Genomic DNA, 16,704 nt, shown 5'->3' with positions numbered 1-16,704 from the left:
TCCCCCTCACATTTCCCTCCATTTTCCCCTCACACTTCCCACTTTTTTCCCTCACATTTACTTCCATTTTCTCCCTCAGAATTCCCGGCCCTTTCCCCCTTCAAACTTCGCATTTTTTTCCCTTCACATTTCCCACCATTTTCTCCTTATGTTTTTCACCATTTTCCCCTCACATTTTCCTCCATTTCCCCCTCATGGTTCCCCTCATTTTCCCCCTCACATTTCCCTCCATTTTCCCCTCACACTTCCCACTTTTTTCCCTCACATTTACTTCCATTTTCTCCCTCAGAATTCCCGGCCCTTTCCCCTTCACACTTCTCACTTTTTTCCCCTCATGTTTTTCCCCATTTCCCTAAGTTTTCCCCCCATTTTCTCCCTCATAGTTCCCGGCCTTTTCCCCTTCAAACTTCTCATTTTTTTCACTTCACATTTCCTCCATTTTCCCTCATGTTTTCCTCCATTTTCCCCTCACTTTTCCCCCCATTTTCCCTCATGTTTTCCTCCATTTTCCCCTCATGTTTCCCCTCATTTTCCCCTCACTTTTCCCTCCATTTCCCCCTCACGTTTTCCTCCATTTTCCCCTCACATTTCCCTCCATTTTCCCTCATGTTTTCCTCCATTTTCCCCTCACTTTCCCCCCACTTTCCCTCGTGTTTTCCTCCATTTCCCCCTCATTGTTCCCCTCATTTTTTCCTCCATTTTCCCCTCATGTTTCCCCCCATTTTCCCTCGTGTTTTCCTCCTTTTTCCCCTCATGTTTTCCTCCTTTTTCCCCTCACGTTTCCCTCATTTTCCCCTCATGTTTCCCTCTTTTTTTCCTCCATTTTCCCCTCACTTTTTCCTCCATTTTCCCCTCACTTTTTCCTCCATTTCCCTTTTAAAGTTCCCACCATTTTCCCCTCACTTTTCCCCCCATTTTCCCTCATGTTTTCCTCCATTTTCCCCTCACATTTTCCTCCATTTCCCCCCTCACATTTCCCCCCTTTTCCCTCATGTTTTCCTCCATTTCCCCCTCACATTTCCCACCTTTTTTCCCCCACTTTTTCCTCCATTTTCCCTCATTTTTTCCTCCATTTTCTCCTCACTTTTCCTCCTTTTTCCCTCGTGTTTTCCTCCTTTTTCCCCTCGTGTTTCCATTTTCCCCTCACGTTTCCCTCCCTTTTCCCTCATGTTTTCCTCCATTTTCCCTTCATTTTTCCCCCCATTTTCCCCTCAAAGTTCCCTCCATTTTCCCCTCACGTTTCCCAATTTTTTCCCCTCAAAGTTTATGCCATTTTCCTATCACATTTCCTTCCCCTTTCCCCTCACATTTCCCTCCATTTTCCCCTCATGTTTCCCCCCATTTTCCCTCATGTTTCCCTCCATTTTCCCTCATGTTTTCCTCCATTTTCCCCTCATTTTTCCCTCCATTTTCCCTCATGTTTTCCTCCATTTTCCCCTCATTTTTCCCCCCATTTTCCCTCATGTTTTCCTCCATTTTCCCCTCACTTTTCCCTCCATTTTCCCTCGTGTTTTCCTCCATTTTCCCCCTCACATTTCCCATTTTTTCCCCCTCACATTTCCATCTTTTCCCCTCCAAATTTCTGCCTTTTTCCCCCTCACATTTTCCTCATTTATTTCCCTTTTCCCCCCCTCATGTTTCCTGTTCTTTTCCCCATCGTGTTTTTCTCGCTTTGGCCTCCGTTTTCCCCTCATATTTTGCTTTTTTTTCCTCATTTTTTCTTCCCCTTTTCCCCTGATTTTCCTCACTTTCCCCCTCATTTTTCTGCCTGGAAATTTTCTTTTTCTTCCCCTTTTCCCCCTCCCATTTTTCTCAATTTTCATCCATTTTCCTCTCGAGTTTTTTCTTAATTTTTTCCTCATTTCCCCCCCTCATTTTCTGCATCAAAATGGGCAGGAAGGAGAAAAAAAAATGATCCAAAAGTGGGGAAAATCAGGAGAGAAAAGGGAAAAATTGGTGGGAAGGAGAAAAACCCAGGAAATGATATCCAAAAATGGGGGAAATTAGGGAAAAATGTGGCAAAAATAGGGGAGAAAAGGGAAAAAATCCGGGGAAAATGAGGTTAAAATTGGGGAAAATGAGGCAAAAATGGGGAAAATCAGGGGAAAATGAGGGGAAAATTTGGAAAATGAGGGGAAAATGGGGAAAAACCGGGGAAAATGGGGGAGAAAAGGAAAAATGAGGCAAAACTGGGGAAATCAAGGGGAAAATTGGGGAAAATGAGGGAAAAATGGGGAAAATCAGGGGAAAATGTGGCAAAAAATGGGGGAGAAAAGGGAAGAAATCCAGGGAAAATGAGGCAAAAATGGGGAAAATTGGGGGAAAATCAGGTTAAAATTTGGAAAATGAGGCAAAAATCATGGAAAATGAGGAAAATCCGGGGAAAATGAGGCAAAAATGGGGAAAATCAGGGAAAAATGTGGCAAAAAATGGGGGAGAAAAGGGAAAAAATCCAGGGAAAATGAGGCAAAAATGGGGAAAATCGGGGGGAAAATGAGGTTAAAATGGGGAAAATGGGAGTGGAAAGGGAAAAAAATCCAGGGAAAATGAGGGAAAAACGGGATAAATCAATGGGAAAATTGGGGAAAATGAGGCAAAAATGGGGAAAATCAGGGAAAAATGTGGCAAAAATGGGGGAGAAAAGGGAAAAAAATCCAGGGAAAATGAGGCAAAAATGGGGAAAATCAGGGGAAAATGAGGTTAAAATTTGGAAAATGAGGGGAAAATCATGGAAAATCAGGCAAAATGGGGAAAATCCAGGGAAAATGGGGGAGAAAAGGGAAAAAATCCTGGGAAAATGAGGGAAAAATGGGGAAAATCAGGGAAAAATGTGGCAAAAAATGGGGGAGAAAAGGGAAAAAATCCAGGGAAAATGAGGCAAAAATGGGGAAAATCGGGGAAAATGAGGTTAAAATGGGGAAGATCAGGGGGAAATGAGGCAAAAATGGGGAAAAAAATGGGAAAAAAATGGGGAAAATCGTGAAAAATGAGGCGAAAATGGGGGAGAAAAGGGAAAAAATCCAGGGAAAATGAGGTTAAAATGGGGGAAATTGGAGAAAATTGAGGTTAAAATGGGGAAGATCAGGGGAAAGTGAGGCAAAAATGGGGAAAAATGGGGAAAATCGGGGAAAAGCGAAAATTTGGAAAATGAGGGGAAAAATGGGGAAAATCATGGAAAATGAGGTGAAAATGGGGGAGAAAAGGGAAAAAAATCCAGGGAAAATGAGGTTAAAATGGGGAAAATCAGGGAAAATCATGGAAAATGAGGGGGAAAATGTGGAAAATCTTGGAAAATGAGGCAAGGATGGGGAAAATCTGGGGAAAATGGGGGAGAAAAGGAACAAAATCCAGGGAAAATCAGGGGGAAAATGAGGTTAAAATGGGGAAAATCAGGGGAGAACGTGGCAAAAAATGGGAAAAATGAGGCAAAACCGGGATAAATCAAGGGGAAAATTGGGGGAAAATGAGGGAAAAATGTGGCAAAAAATGGGGGAGAAAAGGGAAAAAATCCAGGGAAAATGAGGTTAAAATGGGGAAAATCAGGGAAAAATGTGGCAAAAAATGGGGAAAATCGGGGGAAAATGAGGGAAAAACGGGGAAAAATGGGGAAAAATGGGAAAAATCGGGGAAAATGAGGCGAAAATGGGGGAGAAAAGGAAAAAATCCTGGGAAAATCAGGGGAAAATGAGGTTAAAATTGGGAAAATGGGAGTGGAAAGGGAAAAAATCGAGGGAAAATGAGGTTATAATGGGGAAAATCGGGGAAAAATGAGGCGAAAATGGGGGAGAAAAGGGAAAAAATCCAGGGAAAATGAGGCAAAATTGGGGGAAATCGGGGGGAAAATGAGGTTAAAATTTGGAAAATGAGGGGAAAATCATGGAAAATCGGGGAAAATGGGGAAAAAATGGAGAAAATCGGGGAAAATGGGGGAGAAAACGGAAAAAATCCAGGGAAAATGAGGCAAAAATGGGGAAAATCAGGGGGAAAATGAGGGAAAATGGGGAAAATCGGGAAAATGAGGCAAAATGGGGAAATGGGGGAGAAAAGGGAAAAAATCCAGGGAAAATGAGGTTAAAATGGGGAAAATCAGGGGAGAATGAGGTTAAAATTTGGAAAATGAGGGGGAAATCATGGAAAATGAGACAAGAATGGGGAAAATCGGGAAAAATGTGGCAAAAATGGGGGAGAAAAGGGAAAAAAATCCAGGGAAAATGAGGTTAAAATGGGGAAAATCGGGAAAATGTGGAAAATCAAGGGAAAATGAGGTTAAAATGGGGAAAATCGGGGGAAAATGAGGGAAAACTGGGAGAAAATCGAAATAAAATAAGGAAAAATAGGGGGAAAACGGGAAAAGCGGGGCTGGGAACTGGGGCAAACTGGGACAAACTGGGCTAAACTGGGACAAACTGGGCTAAACTGGGCTAAACTGGGCTAAACTGGGCGGGATGGCTGAGTCAGAGCGTCCCGGGATTAAATGAACGAGATTTACGAGATGCGGGGAAACTGAGGCAGGGCAGGAGCGGCCCCGCCCCCCCCCCCCCCCCCCCCAGCGGGGAAACTGAGGCAGGAGCGGCCCCGCCCCCTCCCCCCCTCCCCCAGCGGGGAAACTGAGGCAGGAGCGGCCCCGCCCCCTCCCCCCAGCGGGGAAACTGAGGCAGGAGCGGCCCCGCCCCCCCCCCCCCCCCCCCCCAGCGGGGAAACTGAGGCAGGAGCGGCCCCGCCCCCTCCCCCTCCCCCCGGGGGAAACTGAGGCAGGAGCGGCCCCGCCCCCTCCCCCCCACCAGCGGGGAAACTGAGGCAGGAGAGGCCCCGCCCCCTCCCCCAGCGGGGAAACTGAGGCAGGAGAGGCCCCGCCCCCCTCGGGCGCGGCCACAAAAGCGCGGGGAGGGGGGGGGGGGGGAGGAGACAGAGGGGACAGGATGGGACAGAGGTGAGGAAATGGGGAAAGTGGGGAGAGAATATGGGAAAAATGGGGGAAAAATGGGAAAATTTTGGGGAAATAAAGGGGAAATATGGGGGAAAATAAGGGGGAAATATGGGAGAAATGGGGGAAATAAAGGGGAAATATTGGGGAAATGTGGGGGAAAGTGTGGGGAAAAAATGGGGAAATATGGGGAAATGGGGAATGGAAATGGGGAATATAGGTGGGAAATGTGGGGGAAAATGGAAAAATGGGGAAATATGGAATGGAAATGGGGGAATATAGGTGGGAAATATTGGGGGAAAATGGGAAAAAATAGGGTGGAAATGGAGGGGGGAAATATGGAGGAATTATGGGGGAATATGAGGAATGGAAATGGGGAAATGTGGGGAAATAAAGGGGAAATGTGGGGAAATGTGGGGGGATATGGGGAAATGTGGGGGAAATATGGAATGGAAATGGGGGAAATATGGGCAGGAAATGTGGGGGAAAATGGGAAAAAATAGGGTGGAAATGGGGGGAAATGGAAGGAGTGGAAATGGAAATATTGGGGAAATATGGGGGAAATGTGGGGGAAATATGGGGGAAATGTGGGGGAAATAAAGGGGAAATATGGGGGGAAATATGGGGGAAATATGGGGGAAATGGGGAATGGAAATGGGGGAAATGTGGGGGAATATTGGGAGAAATGGGAAAAATAGGAGGGAATATTGGGGGAAATATGGGGGGAAATGTGGGGGAAATGTGGGGGGAATATGGGGGGAAATGGGGGGAATATGGGGGAAATGTGGGGGGAATATTGGGAGAAATGGGAAAAATAGGAGGGAATATTGGGGGGAAATGTGGGGAAAAATGGGAAAAAATAGGGTGGAAATGGGGGGAAATGGAAGGAGTGGAAATGGAAATATGGGGGAAATGTGGGGGGAATATGAGGAATGGAAATGGGGGAAATATGGGGGAAACTATGGGGGGATATGGGGGAAATATGGGGGAAATGGGGGAAATATGGGGGAAATAAAGGGGAAATATAGGGGAAATATGGGGGAAATATTGGGGAAATGTGGGGGGATAGGGGAAATATTGGGGAAATATGGGGGGAAATAGGAGGGAATATTGGGGGAAATGTGGGGGGAAATGTGGGGGAAATAAAGGGGAAATATGGGGGAAATATGGGGGAAATGGGAAAAAATGGGGTGGAAATGGAAGGGGGGGAAATGGAAATATGGGGGAAATATGGGGGAAATATGGGGGAAATATTGGGGAAATATGGGGGGAAATGTGGGGGAATATGGGGGAAATATGGGGGGAATATTGGGAGAAATGGGAAAAATCGGAGGGAATATTGGGGGGAAATATGGGGGAATGGGGAATGGAAATGGGGAAATATGGGGGAAATATGGGGGAAATGGGGGAAAATTGGGGGAAACCTGAAGGAAAATGGGGGAAAACTGTAGGATAATTGAGGAAAAAATAAGGGAAAATTGGGGGAAAACAGAAGGAAAAAAATGAGGGAAAATTGGGGAAAACTGAAGGAAAATGGAGGAAAAAAATGAGGGAAAATTGGGGGAAAACTGAAGGAAAATGGGGGAAAAAATGAGGGAAAATTGGGGGAAAAAATGAGGGAAAATTGGGGGAAAAATGAGGGAAAATTGGGGAAAAAATGAGGGAAAATGGGGAAAAATGAGGGAAAATTGGGGGAAAACTGAAGGAAAAAATGAGGGAAAATTGGGGGAAAAATGAGGGAAAATTGGGGGAAATGGAGGAAAAAAAGAAGGGGGAGGGGCCAGGCGGTGGGGGAGGGGCAGCCGGGTCACGTGACCCCTCCGTGACCCCTCCGTGACCTCTCCGTGACCTCTCTGTGACCCCTCAGGGCATTGGAGCCGCTGCTGCTGCTGCTGCTGCTCTCAGGTAAATGGGGACACCTGGGGACATTTGGGGACATTTGGGGACATTTTGGGGACATTTTGGGGATATTTGGGGACATTTTGGGAATGTTTGGGGACATTCTGGGGACATTTGGGGACATTTTGGGGACATTTGGGGATGTTTTGGTGACATTGGGGACATTTTGGGGACTTTGGAGTCAATTTGGGGACATTTTGGGGACACCTGGAACATTTGGAGTCAATTTGGGGACATTTGGAGTCAATTTGGGGACATTTGGGGACATTTTGGGGACATTTGGGGACATTTGGGGTCAATTTGGGGACATTTGGAGTCAATTTGGGGACATTTGGGGACATTTTGGGGACATTTGGAGTCAATTTGGGGACATTTAGGGACATTTTAGGGTCAATTTGGGACATTTGGAGTCAATTTGGGGACATTTGGGGACATTTTGGGGATATTTGGGGACATTTTGTGAATGTTTGGGGACATTTGGGGACATTTTGGGGTCAATTTGGGGACATTTGGGGACATTTTGGGGACATTTGGGGACATTTTGGGACATTTTGGGGACATTTAGGGACATTTTGGGGACATTTTGGGGTCAATTTAGAGTGGATTTGGGGACACAGGGACGCTCCTGGTGGCATTGTCCCCACCCCTGGTGGCCCAAGGGGACACTCCTGGTGGCACTGTCCCCATGGAGGTGCCACTCCTGGTGGCTTAGAGGACAATCCGGGTGGCCCAGGGGACAATCTGGGTCACACTGTCCCCATGGAGGTGACACTCCTGGTGGCACTGTCCCACGTGTCCCCAAGAAGGTGCCACACCTGGTGGCCCAGCGGATAATCCTGGTGGCACTGTCCCCATAAAAGTGCCACACCTGGTGTCCCCATAAAGGTGCCACACCTGGTGGCCCAGGTGACATCCCTGGTGGCACTTGGTGACCCAGATGACACTGCTGGTGGCACTGTCCCCACAAACCCACCCCCCCCCCATTGTCCCTTTGTCCCCGCAGGTGCCACTGTGTCCCAGCCACCTCCGTGTCCCCTCATTGTCCCTTTGTGTCCCTTTGTCCCCACATTGTCCCTTTGTCCCTCATTGTCCCTTTGTCCCCACAGGTGCCACCGTGTCCCCACATTGTCCCTTTGTCCCCACATTGTCCCTTTGTGTCCCTTTGTCCCTCATTGTCCCTTTGTCCCCACATTGTCCCTTTGTGTCCCTTTGTGTCCCTGTGTCCCCACATTGTCCCTTTGTCCCTCATTGTCCCTTTGTCCCCACATTGTCCCTTTGTTCCCCTTTGTGTCCCTGTGTCCCCACATTGTCCCTTTGTCCCTCATTGTCCCTTTGTCCCCTCATTGTCCCTTTGTGTCCCTGTGTGCCCACATTGTCCCTTTGTCCCTCATTGTCCCTCATTGTCCCTTTGTCCCCACAGGTGCCACCAAGTGCCAGCCGCCATCGTGTCCCCACATTGTCCCTTTGTCCCTCATTGTCCCTTTGTCCCTTTGTCCCCCATTGTCCCCTCATTGTCCCTTTGTCCCTACAGGTGCCACCATGTGCCCACATTGTCCCTTTGTCCCTCATTGTCCCTTTGTCCCCACAGGTGCCACCATGTCCCCACATTGTCCCTTTGTCCCTCATTGTCCCTTTGTCCCTCATTGTCCCTTTGTGTCCCTTTGTCCCCCATTGTCCTCACATTGTCGATTTGTCCCTTTGTCCCCACATTGTCCCTTTGTCCCTCATTGTCCCTTTGTGTCCCTGTGTCCCCACATTGTCCCTTTGTCCCCTTGTCCCTCATTGTCCCCTCATTGTCCCTTTGTGTCCCTGTGCCCTCATTGTCCCTTTGTCCCTCATTGTCCCCTCATTGTCCCTTTGTCCCCACAGGTGCCACCGTGTCCCCACATTGTCCCCACATTGTCCCTTTGTCCCTTTGTCCCTCACTGTCCCTTTGTCCCCACAGGTGCCACCATCTCCCAGCCACCACCGTGTCCCCCGGGCCATCACTCCGAGGGCGACATCTGCGTTCCGCTGTCCCCTGGCGGTGACAATGCCAACGGTGACAATGCCAACGGTGACGGTGACCGGATCATCGGGGGGTACCCGTGCGTGCCCCTGTCCCAGCCCTGGCAGGCGCTGGTGTACGGACCCCTGCAGTGTGGGGGGGTCCTGGTGGCACCACTGTGGGTGCTGACGGCGGCGCACTGCGTCAGGAGGTGACACTGGGGACACTGGGGACACTGGGGACACTGGGGACACTGGGGACATTGGGGACACTGGGGACATTGGGGACACTGGGGGGATTGGGGACACTGGGGACACTGGGGACACTGGGGGCATTGGGGACACTGGGGACATTGGGGACATTGAGAAAAAATTGGAAAAAATTGGGGAAAAATCGGGGAAAAATTGGGGAAAATATTTGGGGAGTATTGGTGGAAAATTGGGAGGAAATTGGGAAAAATGGGATTGGGGACATTGGGGACACTGGGGACACTGGAGACACTGGGGACATTGGGGACACTGGGGACATTGGGGACATTGGGGACATTGGGGACATTGGGGACATTGGGGGGATTGGGGACATTGGGATATTTGGGACACTGGGGACACTGGGGACACTGGGGACACTGGGGACATTGGGGACATTGGGGACATTGAGAAAAAATTGGAAAAAATTGGGGAAAAATCGGGGAAAAATTGGGGAAAAATTGGGAAAAATGGGATTGGGGACATTGGGGACATTGGGGACATTGGGGACACTGGGGACACTGGGACACTGAGAAAAAATCGGGGAAAAATTGGGAAAAATGGGATTGGGGACATTGGGGACACTGGGGACATTGGGGACATTGGGGGGAGTTGGGGACATTGGGGGATTGGGGACACTGGGGACAATGAGAAAAAATTGGGGAAAAATCGGGGAAAAATTGGGAAAAATGGGATTGGGGACATTGGGGACATTGGGGACATTGGGGGGATTGGGGAGATTGGGGACATTGGGGACATTGGGGACACTGAGGGGACATTGGGGACATTGGGGACAGTGGGGGGATTGGGGGGATTGGGGACACTGGGACATTGGGGACATTGGGGGACATTGGGAACACTGGGGACAATGACAGCAATGCGGACATTGGGGTCATTGGGGGACATTGGGGACATTGGGGACAGTGAGGACATTGGGGACACTGGGGACATTGGGGGATTAGGGACACTGAGGGGACATTGGGGACATTGGGGACAATGAGAAAAAATTGGAAAAAATTGGGGAAAAATTGGGGAAAAATCAGGGAAAAATTGGGAAAAATGGGATTGGGGACATTGGGGACATTGGGGACATTGGGGACATTGGGGACATTGGGGACATTGGGGACACTGGGGACACTGGGGACACTGGGGGGACATTGGGGACAGTGGGGGACATTGGGGACATTGGGGATATGGGGGCATTGGGTACACTGGGGACACAGAGAAATAAATGGAAAAAATTGGGGAAAAATTGGGAAAAATGGGATTGGGGACACTGGGGACACTGGGGACATTGGGGACATTGGGGACATTGGGGACATTGGGGACATTGGGGAAAATGGGATATTGGGGACAATGGGGACATTGGGGACAGTGAGGGACATTGGGGACAATGGGGACACTGGGGACATTGGGGACATTGGGATATTGAGGGCATTGGGATATTGGGGACATTGGGGACATTGGGGGATTGGGGACACTGGGGACATTGGGGACACTGGGGGGACATTGGGGACATTGGGGACATTGGGGACATTGGGGACAATGAGAAAAAATTGGAAAAAATTGGGGAAAAATCGGGGGAAAAATCGGGAAAAATTGGGAAAAATGGGATTGGGGACACTGGAGACACTGAGGGGACATTGGGGACATTGGGGACAGGGACAGGGGATGGCGTTGGGGACAGGGGACATCTTGTGGTGACACGGTTTGAGTCCCTGATGTCCCCATCCCCCGTGTCCCCAACATCCCCAGTGTCCCCAATGTCCCCAATGTCCCCAACGCCCTCAATGTCCCCATTGTCCCCAATCCCCCAATGTCCCCAATGTCCCCAAATCCCATTTCCCCCAATTCTCCCCAATTTTCCTCCATTTTTTCCCACGGTCCCCGCTGTCCCCTCAATGTCCCCAATGTCCCCATTGTCCCCAGTGTCCCCAATGTCCCCAATATCCAAATGTCCCCAACGTCCCCAATCCCCCAAAGTCCCCAATGTGCCCCCAATGTCTCCAAAGTCCCCAAATCCCATTGCCCCCAATTCTCCCCAATTTTCCTCCATTTTTTTCCCACGGTCCCCTCAATGTCCCCAATGTCCCCATGGTCCCCAATGTCCCCAATATCCAAATGTCCCCAATGTCCCAAACTTCCCCAAGCCCCCTCAGCCCCCAAATCCCAATTTTCCCCAATTTTCCCCAATTCTCCCCCTGTCCCCCGCTGTCCCCTCACTGTCCCCAATATCCCAATGTCCCCAATATCCAAATGTCCCCAATGTCCCCAACCCCTGCAATGTCCCCAATGTCCCCAAATCCCATTTCCCCCAATTCTCCCCAATTCTCCCCCTGTCCCCCGCTGTCCCCTCACTGTCCCCAATGTCCCCAAATCCCATTTCCCCCAATTCTCCCCAATTCTCCCCGTGTCCCCCACTGTCCCCTCACTGTCCCCAATGTCCCCAAATCCCATTTCCCCCAATTTTCCCCAATTTTCCCATGTCCCCTCACTGTCCCCAATGTCCCCAGGGGCCTCTGTGTCCCCAATGTCCCCAATATCCAAATGTCCCCTATGTCCCCAAATCCCATTGTCCCCAAATTTTGCCCAATTCTCCCCAATTTCCCCGCTGTCCCCTCACTGTCCCCAATGTCCCCATGGTCCCCAATGTCGCCAATGTCCCCAACCCCTGCAATGTCCCCAATATCCCCAAACCCCCTCAGTCCCCAATGTCCCCAATGTCCCCAAATCCCATTTCCCCCAATTTTGCCCAATTCTTCCCAATTTTCCCGCTGTCCCCTCACTGTCCCCAATGTCCACATGGTCCCCAATGTCCCCAAAGTCCCCAACCCCTGCAATGTCCCCAATGTCCCCAAATCCCATTTCCCCCGATTTCCCCCAATTCTCCCCAATTTTCCCCGCTGTCCCCTCAATGTCCCCAATGTCCCCAAATCCCATTTCCCCCAATTTCCCCCAATTCTCCCCAATTTTCCCACTGTCCCCTCACTGTCCCCAATGTCCCCATGGTCCCCAATGTCCCCAATATCCAAATGTCCCCAATGTCCCCAAATCCCATTTCCCCCAATTTTGCCCAATTTTCCCCAATTCTCCCCAATTTTCCCCTGTCCCTCAATGTCCCCAATGTCCCCAACCCCTGCAATGTCCCCAAGTCCCCAAACCCTGAAGTCCCCAATTTCCCCAAGCCCCCTCAGTCCCCAATGTCCCCAAATCCCATTTCCCCCAATTCTCCCCAATTTTCCCGCTGTCCCCTCACTGTCCCCAATGTCCCCAATATCCAAATGTCCCCGAAGTCCCCAAACCCCCTCAATGTCCCCACACCCCCAACCTCCCTCAGTCCCCAATGTCCCCAATGTCCCCAAATCCCATTTCCCCCGATTCTCCCCAATTCTCCCCCAGTCCCCCACTGTCCCTCACTGTCCCCCAATGTCCCCAAATTCCATTGCCCCCAATTCTCCCCCTGTCCCCCGCCGTCCCCTCACTGTCCCCGCTGTCCCCAGGGGCCTCTGTGTCCCCAATGTCCCCAATATCCAAATGTCCCCAATGTCCCCAAATCCCATTTCCCCCAATTTCCCCCAATTCTCCCCAATTTTCCCGCTGTCCCCTCAATGTCCCCATGGTCCCCAATATCCAAATATCCCCAATGTCCCCCACCCCTGTAATGTCCCCAATGTCCCCAATATCCCAATGTCCCCAATGTCCCCACTGTCCCCAATATCCCCAACTTCCCCAAACCCCCTCAGTCCCCAATGTCCCCAATGTCCCCAAATCCCATTTCCCCCAATTCTCCCCAATTCTCCCCAATTCTCCCCAATTTTCCCTCTGTCCCCTCACTGTCCCCAATGTCCCCATGATCCCCAATGTCCCCAAATCCCATTTCCCCCAATTTTCCCCAATTTTCCCGCTGTCCCCTCAATGTCCCCAATGTCCCCAAATCCCATTTCCCCCAATTTCCCCCAATTCTCCCCAATTCTCCCGCTGTCCCCTCAATGTCCCCAAATCCCATTTCCCCCAATTTTCCCCAATTCTCCCCGTGTCCCCCGCTGTCCCCTCACTGTCCCCAATGTCCCCAAATCCCATTTCCCCCAATTTTCCCCAATTCTCCCCAATTTTCCCGCCGTCCCCTCACCGTCCCCGCTGTCCCCAGGGGCCTCTGTGTCCCCAATGTCCCCAAATCCCATTGCCCCCAATTCTCCCCAATTTTCCCCAATTTCCCCGCTGTCCCCTCACTGTCCCCGCTGTCCCCAGGGGCCTGCGTGTCCGCCTGGGCGAGGACGACCTCCGTCGGCGCGAGGGGACGGAGCAGGAGCGCCGGGTGACGCTGGCGCTGCCCCATCCCCGCTTCGACCCCGTCACGCTCGACTCGGACCTGGCCCTGCTGCGCCTGGACCGGCCGGCGGCCATCGGCCGGAGCGTGCGGCCGCTGCCGCTGCCCAGGGCCTGCGGTCAGCCCGGGCAGTTCTGCCTGCTGTCCGGCTGGGGAACGGTCACCACTCCACAAGGTTGGTGACACAACGTGTGACATTGATTTGGGGTGAAATTGGGGTGAAATTTGGAGAAAATTTGGGGAAAATGGAAGGGGAAATGAGAGGAAATTGAGGGTAAAATTGGGGTAAAACTGTGAGTAACCCTGTAGTGACACTCATACTGATCCCCGAGTAACCCCATGACTAAACCTACGAGTAACCCCTGAGTAACCCCATAGTAACCTATAGGTAACCCCATAGTAAGACATGAGTAACCTGTGAGTAACCCCTGAGTAACCCCATGACTAACCCCATGACTAACCTCTGAATAACCCTATGAGTAACCCTATGACTAACCTGTGAGTAACCCCATGACTAACCCCATGACTAACCCTATGAGTAACCCCATGAATAACCCATGACTAACTTGTGAGTAACCAGTAACCCTGTGAGTAACCAGTGAGTAACCCATGACTAACCCTATGAGTAACCAGTGAGTAACCAGTGAGTAACCCCATGACTAACCCATTACTAACCCCATGACTAACCCGTGACAAACCCTATGAGTAACCCCATGACTAACCTGTGAGTAACCTATGAGTAACCCCATGACTAACCCTGTTACTAACCCCATGACTAACCTTATGAGTAACCAGTGACTAACCCTGTGAGTAACCAGTGAGTAACCCCATGACTAACCCTATGAGTAACCCATGAGTAACCTATGTGTAACCAGTGAGTAACCAGTAACCCCATGACTAACCCTGTTACTAACCCCATGAATAACCCATGACTAACCCTATGAGTAACCAGTGAGTAACCCCATGACTAACCCATGACTAACCCTGTGACTAAACAGTAACCAGTGAGTAACCCATGAGTAACCCCTGAGTAACCCCATGACTAACCCCATGACCAACCCTATGAGTAACCAGTGAGTAACCCCTGAGTAACCCATGAATAACCCCTGAGTAACCCCATTACTAACCCATGACCAACCCCATGACTAAACAGTGAGTAACCCGTGAGTAACCCGTGAGTAACCCCATTAGTAACCCATGAATAACCCCTGAGTAACCCCATTACTAACCCCATGACCAACCCCATGAATAACCCATGACCAACCCCATGACTAACCTGTGAGTAACCAGTGAGTAACCCATGAGTAACCCCTGAGTAAACCCATGACTAACCTGTGAGTAACCCATGAGTAACCCTTGAGTAACCCCTGAGTATCCCCGCAGTGACGCTCCCGGAGCGGCTGATCCCTGAGTAACCCATGACTAATCCTGTTACTAACCCCATGAGTAACCCCATGACTTAACAGTGAGTAACCCGTGACTAACCAGTGACTAACCCCTGAGTAACCCATGACTAACCAGTGAGTAACCCGTGAGTATCCCCGCAGTGACGCTGCCGGAGCGGCTGATCCCTGAGTAACCCCATTACTAACCCCATGAATAACCCATGACTAACCCTGTTACTAACCCCATGACTAACCCTATGTGTAACCCGTGAGTAACCCGTGAGTAACCCGTGAGTAACCCCTGAGTAACCCCCGGTTATCCCCGCAGTGACGCTGCCGGAGCGCCTCATGTGCGCGTACGTGCAGCTGCTGTCGGACCCCGCCTGCCGCCGGGCGTACCCGCGCCGCATCACTCCCAGCATGCTCTGCGCCGGCGTCAGCGACCGCCGCGTCGACTCCTGCCAGGTCAGCGCCAACAGGCCCCAAAGGGGGCAAAAGGGGCCCAAAATATGCCCAAAAGGTGCCCAAAATACGCCCCAAATGTGCCCCAAAGGTGCCCAAAAGGTGCCCAAAATCTGCCCCAAATACGTCCCAAAGCTTCCCCAATTCAGGCCTAAATACGCCCCAAAATGTGCCCAAAATGTGCCCAAAATACACCCCAAATCTGGCCAAAATGTGCCCAAAATACACCCAAAATACACCCCAAATACGCCCAAAAGGTGCCCAAAATGTGCCCTAAATGTGCCCAAAATCTGCCCCAAATGTGCCCCAAATCTGCCCAAAATACACCCCAAAGCTGGCCAAAATCTGCCCCAAATACACCCCAAAGGTGCCCAAAATGTGCCCCAAAAGGTGCCCAAAATCTGCCCCAAATACACCCAAAAGGTGCCCCAAATGCAGCCAAAATCTGCTCCAAATCTGGCCCAAAATACACCCCAAAGGTGCCCAAAATGTGCCCAAAATATGCCCAAAATGTGCCCCAAATCTGCCCCAAATACGCCCAAAAGGTGCCCAAAATGTGCCCAAAATGTGCCCAAAATCTGATTAAAATCCGCCCTAAATGTGCCTAAAATTCAGTCAAAATACACCCAAAATCTGACCAAAATCTGCCCAAAATCACCCCGAAATCTGTCCAAAATTCACCCAAAATCCGCCCCAAATCTGCCCAAAATTCATCCAAAATCTGCTGCAAATCTGTTGACCCCAGAGTGACCCCTGACCCCTGAGTGACCCCTGAGTGACCCCAACCCCAAAAATCCCCCACAAAAAATTAAAAAAAAAATCAAAAAAAATCCCAAAAAATGTCAAAAAAATCATCCAAAAGATCCCTAAAAAAATCCAAAAAAAATTTCCAAAAATCCCCAAAATGACCCTGAGTGACCCCTGACCCCTGAGTGACCCCAACCCCAAAAACCCCCACAAAAAATCCCTAAAATTAAAAAAAAAAATCCCAAAAAAATCCAAAAAAATCCCCCAAATGACCCCGAGTAACCCCTGACCCCTGAGTGACCCCTGAGTGACCACAAGCCCAAAAATCCCCCACAAAAAATCCCCAAAAAATCCTAAAAAACCACCAAAAAATCCCCCAAAAAATCCCAAAAAAATCCCCAAAAAATCCTCAAAAAAATCCCCAAAAAATCCAAAAAAAATCCCAAAAAAACCCCCAATGACCCCGCGTGACCTTTGACCCCCGCGTGACCTCTGACCCCCGCGTGTCCCCCCAGGGTGACTCCGGGGGTCCCCTGTCCTGCAATGGGACCCTGCAGGGCGTCGTCTCCTGGGGGCTGCAGACCTGCGCCCTGCCCGGCCACCCCGGCGTCTACACCAAGGTCTGCAGGTTCACGCCCTGGATCCTGGAGACCATGGAGAGGAACTGACACCTTGGGGACACCTTGGGGACACCTTGGGGACACCTTGGGGACATGGAGATATCATGG

The 16,704-nt window shown here is 50.4% G+C and overlaps 1 protein-coding gene across 1 annotated transcript; it reads left to right on the top strand.

Moving 5' to 3' along the window:
* The first annotated feature begins 4,919 nt into the window (after window positions 1–4,919).
* On the top strand, window positions 4,920–16,704 carry LOC135441430 (kallikrein-14-like). The gene is made up of 6 exons (XM_064700974.1): window positions 4,920–4,930; window positions 6,792–6,829; window positions 8,769–9,021; window positions 13,304–13,557; window positions 15,096–15,232; window positions 16,492–16,704. Exons 1-6 carry the CDS (start codon window positions 4,920–4,922, stop codon window positions 16,642–16,644), a joined length of 846 nt encoding a protein of 281 aa, XP_064557044.1. The 3' UTR covers window positions 16,645–16,704.

Source organism: Zonotrichia leucophrys, unplaced genomic scaffold (genome assembly GCF_028769735.1).
Source record: "Zonotrichia leucophrys gambelii isolate GWCS_2022_RI unplaced genomic scaffold, RI_Zleu_2.0 Scaffold_288_66664, whole genome shotgun sequence".
Lineage (NCBI taxonomy): Eukaryota > Metazoa > Chordata > Aves > Passeriformes > Passerellidae > Zonotrichia > Zonotrichia leucophrys.
This window is presented reverse-complemented; position numbering and strand designations above follow the sequence as displayed.

Coding starts and splice junctions, on each gene's coding strand:
- LOC135441430 (XM_064700974.1), top strand. Junction 6,830..8,768: donor GCTGCTGCTGCTGCTCTCAG/GTAAATGGGGAC, acceptor TTGTCCCCACAG/GTGCCACCATCTCCCAGCCA. Junction 15,233..16,491: donor GCCGCGTCGACTCCTGCCAG/GTCAGCGCCAAC, acceptor GTGTCCCCCCAG/GGTGACTCCGGGGGTCCCCT.